This window comes from Wolffia australiana, chromosome 13 (assembly GCF_029677425.1).
Source record: "Wolffia australiana isolate 7733 chromosome 13, ASM2967742v1".
Classification (NCBI taxonomy): domain Eukaryota; kingdom Viridiplantae; phylum Streptophyta; class Magnoliopsida; order Alismatales; family Araceae; genus Wolffia; species Wolffia australiana.
This window is the reverse complement of record NC_135847.1, coordinates 2,817,859-2,833,328: the sequence shown is the minus strand read 5'-3', so window position 1 is coordinate 2,833,328 and position 15,470 is coordinate 2,817,859. Positions and strand designations below refer to the sequence as shown.

General features: G+C 36.4%; 2 protein-coding genes across 12 annotated transcripts; one reads left to right on the top strand and one right to left on the bottom strand.

The window, feature by feature from the left end:
- Positions 1 to 210: 210 nt before the first annotated feature.
- On the bottom strand, positions 211 to 1,129 carry LOC144711393 (uncharacterized). The gene is made up of 3 exons (XM_078585379.1): positions 895 to 1,129; positions 673 to 821; positions 211 to 356 (listed from the first exon to the last, which is right to left on the bottom strand). The coding sequence occupies exons 1-3, from the start codon at positions 1,127 to 1,129 to the stop codon at positions 243 to 245; spliced, it is 498 nt and encodes a 165-aa protein (XP_078441505.1). The 3' UTR covers positions 211 to 242.
- Positions 1,130 to 1,461: 332 nt separating this feature from the next.
- Positions 1,462 to 3,916, top strand: LOC144711099 (uncharacterized). Of its 11 annotated transcripts, XR_013583458.1 has the most exons (6): positions 1,462 to 1,601; positions 1,738 to 1,860; positions 2,269 to 2,314; positions 2,511 to 2,565; positions 3,019 to 3,100; positions 3,690 to 3,916. XR_013583458.1 is itself a non-coding variant. In XM_078585022.1 (5 exons), exons 2-5 carry the CDS (start codon positions 1,801 to 1,803, stop codon positions 3,811 to 3,813), a joined length of 312 nt encoding a protein of 103 aa, XP_078441148.1. In that variant the 5' UTR covers positions 1,462 to 1,580; positions 1,738 to 1,800; the 3' UTR covers positions 3,814 to 3,916. The 11 variants fall into 11 exon arrangements, 3 of the variants coding, with proteins under 3 accessions (XP_078441148.1, XP_078441147.1, XP_078441150.1); XR_013583457.1 differs by lacking the exon at positions 2,269 to 2,314 and having other exon boundaries at positions 2,521 to 2,565; XR_013583459.1 differs by lacking the exon at positions 2,269 to 2,314.
- The last annotated feature ends 11,554 nt before the right edge of the window (positions 3,917 to 15,470 follow it).

Sequence of the window (15,470 nt, the reverse complement as noted above, 5' to 3'; positions counted from 1 at the left end):
AAGAAAGGATAGTGGCCTTAGTTGTCTTATTAAACCTCTTTTCTAGGGATTCCCCCTCATTCTCTTTTTCAGAGTTTTCTTTGGTATAACTATTTTTATAAGTGCCGGTTGTGGACTGCACTCTGATTAAACATTATCTACATAGTGGTGGGGTACCGGGCGAAGGGACAATTACTTTTTTTAAAGAGGAAGTTGCATACGCCACCACACTACATTAGTTTATCTACTATCCGAGTTTTTTCTTAAAAAATTGCGTATAAAGTAACTCTACGAGAGCGGAAGAGCAGAAAAACCTCTGGGTCCCTTGAATTCTCCTCAGCTTCTTCCTTGTCGTGCTGCATCCGCATGTCTGCCGCCTGACTAAAGTAAACTATTTCAAATGAGAATCCGCTTCCAATTATAATTATAGCTTAGGATGGCCACATGACATAACGTGGGCTTGAAAATAGAAAAAATTCAGAAAAAAAGGAGTCAAGAATGGGCTCATCACCATCTGCACAGCATCTATTCAATTTTCACGACCCCATAAAATGGACAGCAGAAGGAAGCCACGAACGAGAAAAAAAATTCAGGGGTAAAATGTGTGATTTCGAAAAAAAATGAAGAAGCGATGAAAAGAAGCATCGCAATTGGCAAGTTTCTTTCCATGAGAAGAAATATTAGCAAAGATACCTGAGTGAAGTGGCTCGATTCGCCAGAAATTTGGCAAATCATCTCCTCTTCTTTCCTCATGTTCCAATTTCTTTCGATAGCCTTCGCTTTAGCCTTTCCATACACTTCGCGGACGAAATCATCTCGCCGTCGTCTTCCATGACTGAACTCTGGTCGTTCGCCATTAACCGGAGGAGAAAAAATACTTAATCTCGAACAGAATTCAAACGCGCTGGGGAATACCTCGTTCTAAGAAGATGTTCAACTCTTCCGAGATCGACGGGCGGCGGAACAGAAGCCCTTCTTGAAGAGCGAACGACTGAGGGAGGAAGAAGAGCTCCTCCGTCCACGAAGAGCTAAGCGGAGAGTTCAATTTGCAGCCGAGGCGGGGTAGAAGGCGGAATAGAGCCTTTGAAAGGTCCAACAAATGGACGGCCGAGATTAAGAACCACATGAATCTGTCGTTGGTTCTTCGCATCATCGCATCTATCTCGATGAATCGGACGGTAGACAAGCTTCCGTGATTCCTGCCTTTGAAAGGGTATTCTAGTCATTCGGGGGATTCCTATTGGTGAGCGAGAGCAATCAACGCGTACAAGAACCACATGAATCTGCCGTTGGTTCTTCGCATCATCGCATCTATCTCGATGAATCGGACGGTAGACAAGCTTCCATGATTCCTGCCTTTGAAAGGGTATTCTAGTCATTCTGGGGATTCCTATTGGTGAGCGAGAGCAATCAACGCGTACCACGTGTCCCCAGAATTTGAATTATCAGTAGACGGTCATTTTGTATTGTTGCAGACTTGCACTTCGTCGTATTTCATATTGTTGCAGGTCGTCGTGGTTTTTCGCGCCTCCTGTGTCGCCGCGGATCGACTAGGGAAGAGCAGGCAGCCGTGTCGCCGGCGCATCTGGAATCGCATTACGGTATAGCGATCATCAATCAAGGTGGATCTCGATCCATCTTCTTTAGATCTACGCAGCTGGCTGTTGACATTTTTATTTATGATGCGAGTGATCTTTATCGAAGTTTATGTCATTTTGTTCGCTCGATTGTCCTTCGTAATTTGAATTTGTAATGCAGTGGGTGATCTGATAGATTTCTGATGCGCGGTTTGGTGTTTGCGTTCCGCAAGAGAAGTCGGTAATGGAGGGGGCCGACGGGAAATCCGGGCAGCATGAAAAATTTGAGGCCGTTCGGGTTGCTGTAAGCATTCGGCCTCTTGTAGAGTCCGAATTACTTAATCGTTGCACTGATTGCATTACCGTCATTCCGGGGGAACTCAGGCCGATTTCAGCTATATATATTTTTGGTTTTTCCTTTTGTTCCGTGATGAATTTCTTCGTGCGACAATGCTTCTTGCCTAAACAAGTTCTACTGTGCTGTCTCGTCGTCTGGAGAGAGAAAGTGAACCTAACATATAGCATCAAATTTAAGTGATATTATATTTTGAAATGATCTTGATTTTTATTGGAAAATTAAATGAAGCATTATGAGTCCTCGAATGAGGAGACCAAAAGCTAAAGAGAGAAAGTAAGCCTATTTCATATTATTATATTTTTAGTGGTATTTCGTTTTGAAATGTTCTTGATATTGCTTAAATTTTCAAATTAGTCATTACGAGTCTTCAGACGAGGAGACCCAAAGCTGAAGAGAGAAAGTGAGCCTTCTCAGTTGTATCAAATTTAATTGATCTTTCGTTTTAAAATGTTGTTGATTTCTCTTGAAATTTTAAATAAGGCATTATGACTCTTCGGATTATGAGACCAAAAGCTGATGAGAGAAAGTGTGCCCAATCGGTATTATCAATATTTTAGTGATATTGGGTTTTGAAATTTCTTGATTTTGATTGGAAGATTAAATCAGGCATTAAGAGTCTCCGGATAAGCGGACCGAAACTACAGAGAGAATGTGAGCCTATTTTGTTTAATCAAATTTTTCGTGATATTTTCTTTTAAATGTTATTGCATTTGCCAAATAATTTAAATCAGGCATTACGAGTCTTTCGATTAGGGACCGAATTCTAGAGAGTGAAAGTCAGCCTAATTGACTCTATGCAACTTTAGGTAAATTTGGTTTTGAATTAATGTTGAAATTTCTTAAAATACAAATTACGTACTATGAGTCTTTGAATTAGAACACCAAAATCTGGAGAGAGAAAGTGATCCTAATATATATCATCAAATGTTTAGTGATATTTTGTTTTGTAATGATCTTGATTTTTATTGGAAAATTAAATGAAGCATTATGAGTCCTCGGATGAGGAAACCGAAAGCTAGAGAGAGAAAGTACGCCTAATTCATTTTATCATATTTGTAGTGATATTTGGTTCTTAAATGTTCTTGATATTGCTTAAATCTCCAGAGGAAAGCCAGTACTCAATGACACGAAGGTTATGTTGGATTAAGGACAGAGGAAGAAGAGGGCAGCCTTCATATTGCCGAGGGTAATCTATGACTGTCACATCATATTCACATAATACTTGAGCAAACTTGCTTTTCTTTTCTCCTTCTCTAAAATTGGTAGCAAGAAATGAAGATTCAGAAAATTCTTCATGCAGTTCTGCCAATATTTCATGCAGATAGTCTTCATATATTTCGTCCGACAGAACTTCAGTTGAGAAGTTCTTCTCAACTTCAGTTCAGTTGAGAAGAACTTCAGTTGGCAAAGGGATATATTTCATTAATATTGATGAGAATTAAAGCTGATCTGAGATATGTCATTCTTCAGTAGATTCTTCTACAGAAGGCCCCCTACTGGTTTGCTGGAGTTTGTTGAAAAGAAACACAGTTTAACGGAAAAAAAGGATAAAAGTAGCAGAAGCTTAAGACTTGGACGCAAGATAGAAATTCAACCATAAACTCTTTCAACAAACTCCAGCAAACCAGTAGGGGGCCTTCTGTAGAAGAATCTACTGAAGAGTGACATATCTCATATCAGCTTTAACACAATACATTCTACTCATCAGCTCAAATTAAGAAAAAAAAAAGAAAAAATTAACTCTTTCGCAATGGGTCTTCTTCCTATCTCCTCAGCAACCTCGGGGAAAAGGTCCCCAGATACCATGAAATCTTCAATCAAACGATGCGGAATCGGTGCAAGGCGAGGAGAGGCGATGCTGAAGAGCGCCAAGAAACCATACCAGGGCGAAATTTGTAGCTGTGTCGATGGAGTGCAACAAGTTTCAAAAACAAATGGGGGAAGAAGTTCTTAGAATTTTTGAAATTATTTATTTCTCGCACTTACCTCTGTTCGGTTCACTTCTGGTTGCTCACTAGAAGAGTCAAGCGGAATACTTTTCAAAATCACATAAGTCGAAAGCCCTATTGATATAATTTCTGCTTTGAAGATAATATTTTACTTTATCATTTTAGAAAAATATTCAAATGACAGAAAGTTAAATAATATTGTACTATCATCCGGCTATCCCCTGGACAATTTACATTTCATAAAAATTGTTCACCACTATGTAAACTAATTACTATATTGTGCAGTGTATCCCAAAGTGTTTATTAGTTTGTAGTTAATTTTATAGTAATTCACTTGCGCCACTCCGCAGGTAATAATTTTTACATTATGCAAACCTAAAAATTTTCTGATTATTATTTACAATCATAACTTTGTAAAATATTAACTGACATTAATCATATCATTAATTATTCACGTCCAGCATTAAGTTTTTATATATTATGGAAACTTATTAATGATCTGATAATACTTTGCACCCTAAGTTCTTATGTAGCCGCACAATTTTCTAAGTTTTTATAAATTTGTAGTTAAGTTTATAATTATTCACATCCACCACTATGTAGATAATGATTATTAGATTATGTGGACTTGACGTTAATTTCGTGATATTTGACCAAAACCAGGCACTAATCAATAACATCAAATTTTAGCGAAAATTTGTTTTGAAATGACTTTTATACTAATTGGAAATTTAAATCAGGCATTTTATGAGTCATCAAATTAGGACGAAGAATTCTAGGAAGAGAAAATGGGCATTATCCGTTATATCAAATTTTTGTGATATTTAGATTTAAATTCTTTTTTATTTTGAATCCAAATTGAAATCAGGCTCACTTTCTTTGTATTGAGAACAGAAATGTAGAGAGAGAAAGTGAGCTTCATCTGTTATATCAACATTTAGTGATATTTGACTTTTAGGTTTTATTTTGATTTTAAATTTGTATCAGGCATTATGAGTGATCGAATTAGGGCAGGGAATCTGGAGAGAGAACATGAGCACAATCAGTTATATGAAAGTTTTCTTTTATATAGTTTTCAAATCTATTTTTATTTTGATTCTAATTTTAAATCGGCATTGCGAGTCTTCAAATAAGGGCACAAAAATCTAGAGAGAGAATGTGAGCCTAATCAATGATATCAAATTTTACCCAATATTTGTTTTTAGCAGTCTGTCATAGTGATTGGAAATTTATCAGGCATTTTATGAGTCATCAAACTAGCACATGGAATTCTAGAGAGAGAAAGTGGGCATTACCCGTATACCAAATTTTAGTGATATTTAGTTTTGAAATCATTTTTAATTCGATTCCAAATTTATGTCAGGCATTAAGAGTCTTGGGATTGGGAACACAAATCTAGAGAGAGAAAGTGAGCCTAATCTGTTATATCAATATTTAGTCATATTTGACCTTTAGGTTTTTTTAAATTGATTTAGAATTAAAATCAGGCAATATGAGTGATTGAATTAGGGCAGGGAAATCTAGGGAGAAAAAGTGAGCAGAATCGGTTATATGAAATCCTATTATTTAGTTTTCAAATCTATTTTTATTTCGATTCTAAGTTTAAATCAGGCATCGCGAGTCTTCGGATTAGGGAACAGAATTCTAGGGAGAGAAAGTTAGCATAATCAATGACATCAAATTTTAGCAAATATTTGTTTGGAAATGACTTTTATACTAATTGGATATTTAAATTAGGCATTTTATGAGTCATCAAATTAGGACAAAGAATTCTAGGGAGAGAAAATGGGCATTATCCGTTATATCAAATTTTCGTGATAATTAGTTTTAAAATATTTTTTATTTTGAATCCAAATTTAAATCAGGCACTAAGAGCCTTTCGATTGAGAACAGAAATGTAGAGAGAGAAAGTGAGCCTCATGTTATATCAATATTTAGTGATATAAACTTTGATATAACGGATATAATGGATAAATCAGGCATTCAAAGTTATATTTTTTTATTTGAGTTCAAAGTTAAAATCAGGCATTAAGAGTCTTTGGATTGGAAAACAGAAATCTAGAGAGAGAAAGTGAGCCTCATATTTTATCTCAACAGTTAGTGATATTTGACATTTAGGTTTTTTTGAATTTGATTTAAAATTTAAATGACGCATTATGAGCGATCGAATTAGCGCAAGGAAATCTAGAGTGAGCAACTAAGCACAATCAATAACATAGAATTTTACAGCTATTTAGTTTTCAAATCTATTTTAATAGTCAAACCACAGTTTCTCATTTTAAAATTCCTGGTTTAAACTCCCATTCAATATAAAATACATTTTAAAACAAATATTTGCTAAATATTGATATCATTGTTTAGGCTCATTTTCTCTCTCTAGAATTGTGTGCCCTAATCCGAAAACTCACAATGCCTGATTCAAATATAGAATCAAAAGAAAAAAGATTTGAAAACTAAATAACTTTAAAATTTAATATAACCAATTCAGCTCACTTTCTCTCACTATATTTCCCTGCCCTAATTCGATCACTCACAGTGCCTGATTTAAATTCTAAATCAAAATAAAAAACCTAAAGGTTAAATATCACTAAATATTGATATGACAGATAAGACTCACTTTCTCTCTCTAGATTTCTGTTCCCCAATCCAAAGACTCTTAATGCCTTATTTAAATTTGGAATCGAAATGAAAACATATTTCAAAACTAAATTCACTGAAATTTGATATAAAGAATAACTTTACTTCCTCTCTCTAGAATTCCCTTCTCTACTTTGATAACTCATAAAATGCCTGATTTAAATTTCCATTCAGTATAAAAGACATTTGCAAACAATTTTTTGCTAAAATTTGATATTATGAATTAGGCTCACATTCTCTCTCTAGAATTCTGTGCCCTAATCCAAAGACTCGCAATGCCAGATTTAAATTTAGAATCAAAATAAAAATAGATTTGAAAACTAAGTGATTGCACAGTTTTATATAACTGTTTCTGCTCACTTTCTCTCGCTAGATTTCCGTGCCCTATTTCGATCACTCATAATGCGTGATTTTCATTTTAAATCAAAATAAAATAACCTAAAGGTCAAATATCACTAAATATTGAACCTCATCTGTCATATCAATATTTAGTGATATTTGACCTGTAGGTTTTTTATTTTGATTTAAATTTTAAATCAGGCATTATCATTGATCAAATTAGGGCACAAAAATCTAGAAAGAGAAAGTGAGCTGAATCGGTTATTATAATATTTTTCTGTTATTTAGTTAAAACTCTTTTTATGTTGATTCTAAATTTAAATCAGGTATTGTGAATCTTCGGATTAGGTTACAGAATTCTAGAGAGAGAAAGTGAGCTTAATCCATGATATCATATTGTAGCGAATATTTGTTTTTAAATGTCTTATTATACTGATTAGAATTTTAAATTGGGCATTTTATGTGTCACCAAATTAGGAGAGAGAATTCTAGAGAGGTAAAGTAAAGTTATCCTTTATATCAAATTTCAGTGATATTTAGTTTTGAAATATGTTTTTTTATTTTGATTCCAAATTTAAATGAGGCATTAAAAGTCTTTGAGTTGGGGAACAGTAATCTCGAGAGAGAAAGTGAGCTGAATCTGTGATATCAATGTTTTGTGATATTTGACCTTTAGGGTTTAAGGTTTAGGGTTCAAGGTTTTAGGGTTTACGGTTTAGGGTTTAGGGTTTACGGTTTAGGGTTAAGGGTCTAGGGTTTAGGGTTCACGGTTTAGGGTTTAGGGTTTAGGGATCAAGGTTCAAGGTTCAGGGTTCAAGGTTTAGGGTTTAGAGATCAGGGTTCAAGGTTTAGGGCTTAGGGTTTAGGGTTTAGGGTTTAGGGATCAGGGTTCAGGGTTCAGGGTTTAGGGTTTAGGGATCAGGGTTCAAGGTTTAGGGCTTAGGGTTTAGGGCTTAGGGTTTAGGGTTTACGGTTTAGGGTTTACGAATTAGGGTTTAGGGTTTAGAGTTCAAGATTGAGGGTTCAGGGTTCAAGGTTTAGGGTTTACGGTTTAGGGTTTAGGGTTTAGGGTTTGGGGTTTAGGGTTTAGGGTTCACGGTTTAGGGTTTAGGGTTTAGGGATCAGGGTTCAGGGTTTAGGGTTTAGGGTTTAGGGATCAGGGTTTAAGGTTTAGGGCTTAGGGTTTAGGGTTTAGGGTTTAGGGTTTAGGGATCAGGGTTCAGGGTTCAGGGTTTAGGGTTTAGGGATCAGGGTTCAAGGTTTAGGGCTTAGGGTTTAGGGTTTAGGGTTTAGGGATCAGGGTTCAGGGTTCAGGGTTTAGGGTTTAGGGATCAGGGTTCAAGGTTTAGGGCTTAGGGTTTAGGGTTTAGGGTTTAGGGTTTACGGTTTAGGGTTTAGGGTTTACGAATTAGGGTTTAGGGTTTAGAGTTCAAAATTGAGGGTTCAGGGTTCAAGGTTTAGGGTTTAGGGTTTAGGGTTCAGGGTTTAGGGTTTAGGGTTTAGGGTTCAGGGTTCAGGGTTCAGGGTTTAGGGTTTAGGGTTCAGGGTTTAGGGTTTAGGGTTTAGGGTTTAGGGTTTAGGGTTCAGGGTTCAGGGTTCAGGGTTCAGGGTTAAGGGTTTAGGGTTTAGGGTTTAGGGTTTAGGGTTTAGGGTTCAGGGTTCAGGGTTCAGGGTTCAGGGTTCAGGGTTCAGGGTTCAGGGTTTAGGGTTTAGTGTTTAGGGTTTAGTGTTTAGGGTTTAGTGTTTAGGGTTTAGGGTTTAGGGTTCAGGGTTCAGGGTTCAGGGTTCAGGGTTCAGGGTTTAGGGTTTAGGGTTTAGGGTTCAGGGTTCAGGGTTTAGGGCTCAGGTTTTAGGATTTAGGGTTGAGGGTTTAGGGTTTAGGGTTTAGGGTTTAGTGACTGGGGTTTAGGGTTTAGGGTTTAGGGTTATAAAAGAATGCTTTGGTGTAGTTGAACTGGTGTAGCCCATGGCCATCTTCTCAACTGGTATACGCAAACATTATGCCTTAGCCTTTTTAAGGTTTTTGTGGAATAATATTGAATTCATGAATGATGAGTAACCAAAAAGGGTATCTCTGTCCTGATGATGAGATCAGATGACGTTCTTTTTGATACTGTTCAGCGTTAAATTTACGTGCTACAATAAAAAGAATAAAAGTGTTTTAAGATATATACGGTCCAAGCATCCTGTAAATATCAATGTAAGTATGTCCCAAAATTTTCCATCACTATGATATACCATAACTCTTATTCTTTCTTTATGAACTCTTTCCATTTCCATTTTCTAATTTATCTTCTACTCATATTATAATAAACCAAACTTTATGTTCAATAATGACCCAATTCTTGGTTATCCTTTGAAGTTATACACCAAAAAATAACATCATAAAACTTATTACTATTAAAATTGGATATGTGCCAATATTTTTTTGGGATAAATTATGTCTTTAATTAATGTGTGTCTTCAATTAATGCACATGATGCACGGGTAGTGATACTTCATGATTTGTACTTAAAGTAATTTAAGAAACTTGACAGGTTCAAAGTTCAGATGAAATGGATCTGATCTGAATTTACAAAAATCATTGTTATTTAAAAAATTCATAATGAATCCAAACAAGTATTTAATCATTGTTATAATTTCATGTCACTTCATTCCACCTCTTCTTTAATTTTTAACTAACTTGACAATAAAATATATTGGAATGGAAATGATATTCAGGCAATCTCTACAGGTCACATACTAGTACTCCTGAAATATTATCGAGCTTTAGATTTCCTACTTTTTCTCTTACTGAAACAAATTATATCTTGGCATTATATTTTATTTCCCACTCATAAATACTATGGTATATTTTTTTGATTTCTCCTTCCTCAAGTAAATACATCAGTGAAAAAAAAATCCAGTTATATTCCAGCTAATTTTTTACCTTAAATGTAATTAATAAAATACTTCAACCAAGTGATTATATGTCAGCACTGATGCATATACCTTGGTATATATATTAAAGGTACATTAGAGAACAATATTCATATATTACAATGTGGAAGTTCAAGTAGATAGGGATCTATGTAACTCTGCATTTAACGATGCACTATTTAATTCTACTGACTTAAAAGTGAGGCATGAATAAAAAATTATGTTGAGAAGATAAAAGTGTAATGGCTACTATTTCACAATTTTATCATTCTATGGCATCATTAATATATGGAAAAATTTCATAAGTAATCAGAATAAATTACAAACGCTCAAAATATTAGTACATCATATAAACAATTGAAGAAAGAAAATTAGCGTCCAAGTGGAACAATTCTCTATACTATTGCCTTCAAAATAATATTAATTGATAAAATTGCAGCTCGAATGGAAAGCTTCTTTATGAAAAATGAGAAAGCATGCATGAATGTCTTTGAATAAAAATATTTGTTTATAAACAGTCACTAAATTAATAGAAAACATCAATGAACAAAAACGTTGGCAACAACCAGAATCAGATGCCTAAATGCCTGAAAGAATATTCCTCCCAGTGCACGGAAAAGCATCATTATTTAAAAGTGACCATATAATATATCAATAAAAAATCATCTTTATCATAAAAAATAGTTATTATACTGATAATAAAAGCTAAATCTATAGGATTAAAATTATACGTTTATAGTTTTGGGAGATCCCTAATGATCAGATTTCATGCAGCTGAAACAAAGTTATCATACATCCTTCAGATGTGTTTAATACGGCAAGATCAAAGATGTATCCATAAATTGGAGTAATGAAAATTCAATTAATCTAAACTAGTTTTTAACAAACCGTTTCACATGCGAATAAGGAAAATAATAGTGATTTGTGTTCGAATCATATAAGTGTCTAACACTAATGTGGAAACATAAAATTATTGATTGGAATCTATTAAAATATAAATATTATTTCAAATATTATTGTAACATATATTTACATAATATGTATGAAAGCTCATCCCTTACAGGAAAACATTATGGATTGATGCTTGGAAGCCCAATCATATCACTATGGGAAGACTTTTATCATAAAAAAAATTAAATGAAATATTACTTTTTACTACCGTCATAGTATCTCATGAAATTAGAATATTATATTTTTTGTAAAAACATGTGGATGGTGCATTTTTAAAGAGGAGGCCTAAGATTTAGGTACATCGAGAAATTTAATATATAATTATTCCTATACCTATAAAAGAAATGCTTACCAAATGAAACATGATGGTCAAGGATTGTAGATGATGACATAAAATGTGACATGAATGTGAAAGGGATGCAAGACAAAAAAAAACATAGTAAGGGAATAAAGAAAGATACTAGCAAAGTGCATAATAGAGATGAGAATAAATACTTTGCACTATAAATCTAGTCCAATAACAAAGATATGATTGTCTATGCCCATGTATCATCTAGTTAATAACTCCAGTGGCCCAAAATCTTCATTGGCCAACCTTATTAATTATCAATTTCAACATATAGATTATTTAATCAAGAATCAAGTTAGCCCTATCGATAGGTTGAATTTTTATGATGCAAGACAACTAATGTAGGGCAACTATGGTGACGGAAAAAGGGGACGACGGGGTGATGAGGGGTGTAAGACGACTGATGAGATTGGGAAAAGGATGATGAGGTGCTATATTTGGGATTGGTTTTGGGAGGAGATGGATAAAACAGACCACAAATTCACACGGTCGATCTCGAGAGATTTAAATCCGATGACATAGTGGTGGTGCATCCCCTTACCTCGTCAAGGGCAGGAGTAATGTCTTCAACCACCGCGATGATGCCAAGCACCAAAATCAATACCTCCAATTCACGCTCGCAGGAAAACTCAAGAAAAGACCTAATCCACTAGTTGTTGAAAATTCCAGAAAAACCCAAAACAAATCTGACAGTAGTGGAAAACTTCTCCAAGAACACTAGACGAAGAACACAGGGCACCAAAGAGTATAAGGGGTGTTGGGTTCTAGTGGCCTAGATCTGGATGAACAAATCAAAATGATGCGCAGTGGAAGTCTTTTTACGAATCGAACAGCATCAACAAAAACATTGAAATGATGTACCTTTGCACGAATCTCATTCGTGATTTCTTCGATCCCGGAGCGAGACGAGTCGAGCCGCTCAAGTGTGCAGCCTCTAGACGTATCCACGCGATCCTCAGCACGTTGGATCTCCTCCTTCTCGTTGACGAGCCCCGTTCTTTCTCCGTCGGCCTTGGTGAATTTCGTTCAGGGCCTTCCCCTATTTATACTAAGTGGGTATGTTTCATAAAAACCCCCAAAACTTAAGTATATCTTCCAACGTCCAAAAGACCATTTGCGTGTGACCCTCTAGGCCCATGTATCAGTCTAGTTAATGACTCCAGCGGCCCAATAATCTTTATTGGCCTTCCAAATTAATTAACTATATCATCATATAGATTAATTAATGTCAGATCGATTTAACCCAATTGATAGGTCGAGACTCTGACACATGGGGTGCCAAGCTATACCTCGTGTCCTACAAGATACAAAGGAGTGTGTATCGACTCACTCATGGAACATGTTCATCATCAATTACCGTGTATGTATAATCCCTCATCCACTTGATGCTCCTTGGACGACTTAGGGTATGGTCAACTGTCAAACCCTAATCGGTCATCCGAGTTAGTACTGATGCATTTGGAAATCATCGGAGAACTCTTCTCTGATATTTCACTGCCTTGGCCAAGGACTTAGTTGCATCGTCTTCCTTGAGCTGTCGCCTCTTATACCGAGGGTGGACGATCCCATCTTGACCACTCAATCGCCTTCGTGTACTTATTGATGCACCCGAACTAAGACCGTTTAGAATCCCATGATTAGAGAGTCGTTGGCCGTAGCCAAATTACAACCGTCCGTCCACAAGACGTCTTTGGTGTCTCAGGTCTAAGGACCACTTACACAACAGTGACGTGAATCAACCTGATTGACAGTTCGATATAATACCATTCACGGATTCGTACGGATCAATTCAGTGAACTCTTTCCACTAAAGAGCACCCACTATCTATCCCTAGTGTCGCCACACTAATGGCTACGGGACCGGCCATACTCATCATATGAGTGAGGCTAGATAGTGCTATTCTATCTGAATTCTTAGATGTCCTTCTCGCGTATCCTTCGAATATGAATGTTTAGAACACATGCTTAAAGACTAGTGATCTCTCTATTACGATCTCATCATAATTCACTAAGCTCGATCATGTATTCATGGACTTCATTATATGCATCACACGTGCAATATAATGAATATGTTCTATTAATGAATATGGAACGAGATGTGGAATGTGTGATTGGCTTGCCGGCCACATATATTTCTATCAAGGGGTACCTTGGCACCAGGGGTGTGTGACGAGGATACGGGGAATTTTGGTCATGTGGCTAATAAACGTGGGCGTGGTCGAGACGTGGATGGCAGTCAAGGAGTGAGGACGGTCGAAGGGCGGTCGAGTGGCACTCGGCGATCCGGGCGTTGCGTGGCCCTTGCTTGGGCGGCCTAGCGCTTGGGCGGCCAAGCGCTGGATGGCCAGGTGGTTCGACGCCCTGGGCGTTGGGCATCCTAGCGTGGGCGACCTGGCGCTTGGGTGGCCGGGCGCTGGGCAACCTGGTCGCCCAATGGCCTAGGCGCTGGGCGGCCTGGAGCCTGGGCGGCCGGGTTGCTCAGCGGCCTGGGCGTTTGGTGGCGCTGGGGCGACCGGGCGCTGGGCGGCCGGGTAGCTTGGCGGCCTGGGCGTTGGGCGCCCCTAGGGTGGGCGGCGGCGTGTTCGCAGAAGTTGTGTTGACGTCCTCGCCACCATTTTATCTCATTGGATGCCAAGCTATGCTCTGTGATCTAAAAGATATGAAGGAGTATACTAACTCTCTTGTGAAACCTTTACTATCACCAGTTATCATGTATGCATAATCTATCATTTGTAAAATGCTTCTAAGATGACTTAGGGTCTGGTCAACTCTCAAAACCTAATTGATCATCTTGCCTCTTGGAACCCTTCTCGAACCACTAGCTTGTTAGTGAGTGTAGCCATACCCTAAGTCCTTATATCTTCCTTTCTAGTATCATTCTGATACCCATTTTTGTCAACCCCTCTATATATTACCGCTCTTCATCTTATTACCTCAATTCTTCTATTTCTCTTCTACAATGTCTTCACTAGTCTAGATAATCCCTCTCCTTCACCATTTACCCAGATAAACATTGAATATTTTCCACTTTGTCTACTTCAAATAAGATGAAAAATGAAAAAAATCCAAATAAGGGAACAGAGAGAAAATAGGGTTTTGCTAGTTTGTTTTCCTTTCGTTGTCATGAGTTCTATCATTTCTTCACAGTTGAAAACCTTTAACAAGTTTAATGAATCTATTCTGCACCTGTATGCATCAGCACAATCCTATTTTTATATTCCTCTTATTCATATAAATCTTCAGATTTAGGCTATCTAAAGTGATATAATCCTTCCTAATTCATCCCCCATCAACCTCATCACCCATATTTTAAGCATTCCTCGTCTTTTCACGCTCACCCTTACATACCCATGGGAGTGTGACCTCATTGGGAGAGATGTGACGCCCACCTCATATAGAAAGATGGAAGATGTCTTATGATCATAATGTCAAATTTGGACAGCATCCCATCTCCTATTCATTTGAATTAGCTATAGTCAAAGCACATATGGTCGGCTATGACAATCCTAAAAATTTGAAATCTGAATTGTCATGGCGATTTTTTATTCCCTACATTTTATGGATGCTTCTAACACTTAACGCAATTTTCTTTTTTTTAGCATGAATAGGGGTGACCTAGAGAAAATGTAACCGGCATTTCTAAAGGGCTAGCAATGATCTAAGAAGGGGTATGAATACATAAAATGTAATTATATTCATTAATTTTCTATAGTTAGACCCCCATCTTTGCGTATTATTATGGAAAGAAACTTATTCAAAATACCTTCAAAATGATTCTCTGTTTTTTTTTTCTGATTCCATTTTTTAAGCAATGTTTCTGACATCAAATTCATGTACAAATTATTTCGGTATGCCAAAACATAATTTTATATAGTTATTTTTAATATTGAAAATTATGGTTTTTGATCTCATATTTTGTGAAGTCAAAAGGACAAGGGAATGACTGATCATGACACACTAAGTGCATTAGCGCGGTTGCTGATAGGACAAAGTCAAGCCATTTAAATTTAAAAAAGTGATTACAGACCTGATGACGTAAAATCTAATTATAATTTTTTCCCCATTTTTTTGTAATAAATGTACAATAATCCTGAATGATGTGGACAAATAAATAAAGTACAACTTATATAACATTATACGCTGTTTGAATTCTTCATATCAGAATCACAAACGAAGCACTGTGATTAGGGAGGACTGAGAAAACAGAAAAAATGACTTCAAAACTAAATGGATACATCAAGTTTTTGAAGACAACATTTCTTACATATATTCAATTGAATATTTCTTATTGTGTTATGGATTCCTACCTGTCTGTTACAAAATCGCTAAGTATGAGAAAAATGTAAATGCTCTAACATTAAATATTTTTCCACGATTGCACATAAAATATCTAAAAATTAGATAGATGTTCCT

Bases quoted from the DNA above. Each gene is read 5' to 3' on its own strand.
- LOC144711393 (XM_078585379.1), bottom strand. From the start codon at position 1,129: ATGCGAAGAACCAACGACAGATTCATGTGGTTCTTAATCTCGGCCGTC. The intron at 822-894 runs GTATTCCCCAGC...GCGAACGACCAG, and splicing joins GAACATCTTCTTAGAACGAG to AGTTCAGTCATGGAAGACGA. The intron at 357-672 runs GTATCTTTGCTA...TACTTTAGTCAG, and splicing joins AATCGAGCCACTTCACTCAG to GCGGCAGACATGCGGATGCA.
- LOC144711099 (XM_078585022.1), top strand. From the start codon at position 1,801: ATGGAGGGGGCCGACGGGAAATCCGGGCAGCATGAAAAATTTGAGGCC. The intron at 2,315-3,018 runs GTGAGCCTTCTC...TTAAATCTCCAG, and splicing joins CCCAAAGCTGAAGAGAGAAA to AGGAAAGCCAGTACTCAATG. The intron at 3,101-3,689 runs GTAATCTATGAC...CTATCTCCTCAG, and splicing joins CAGCCTTCATATTGCCGAGG to CAACCTCGGGGAAAAGGTCC.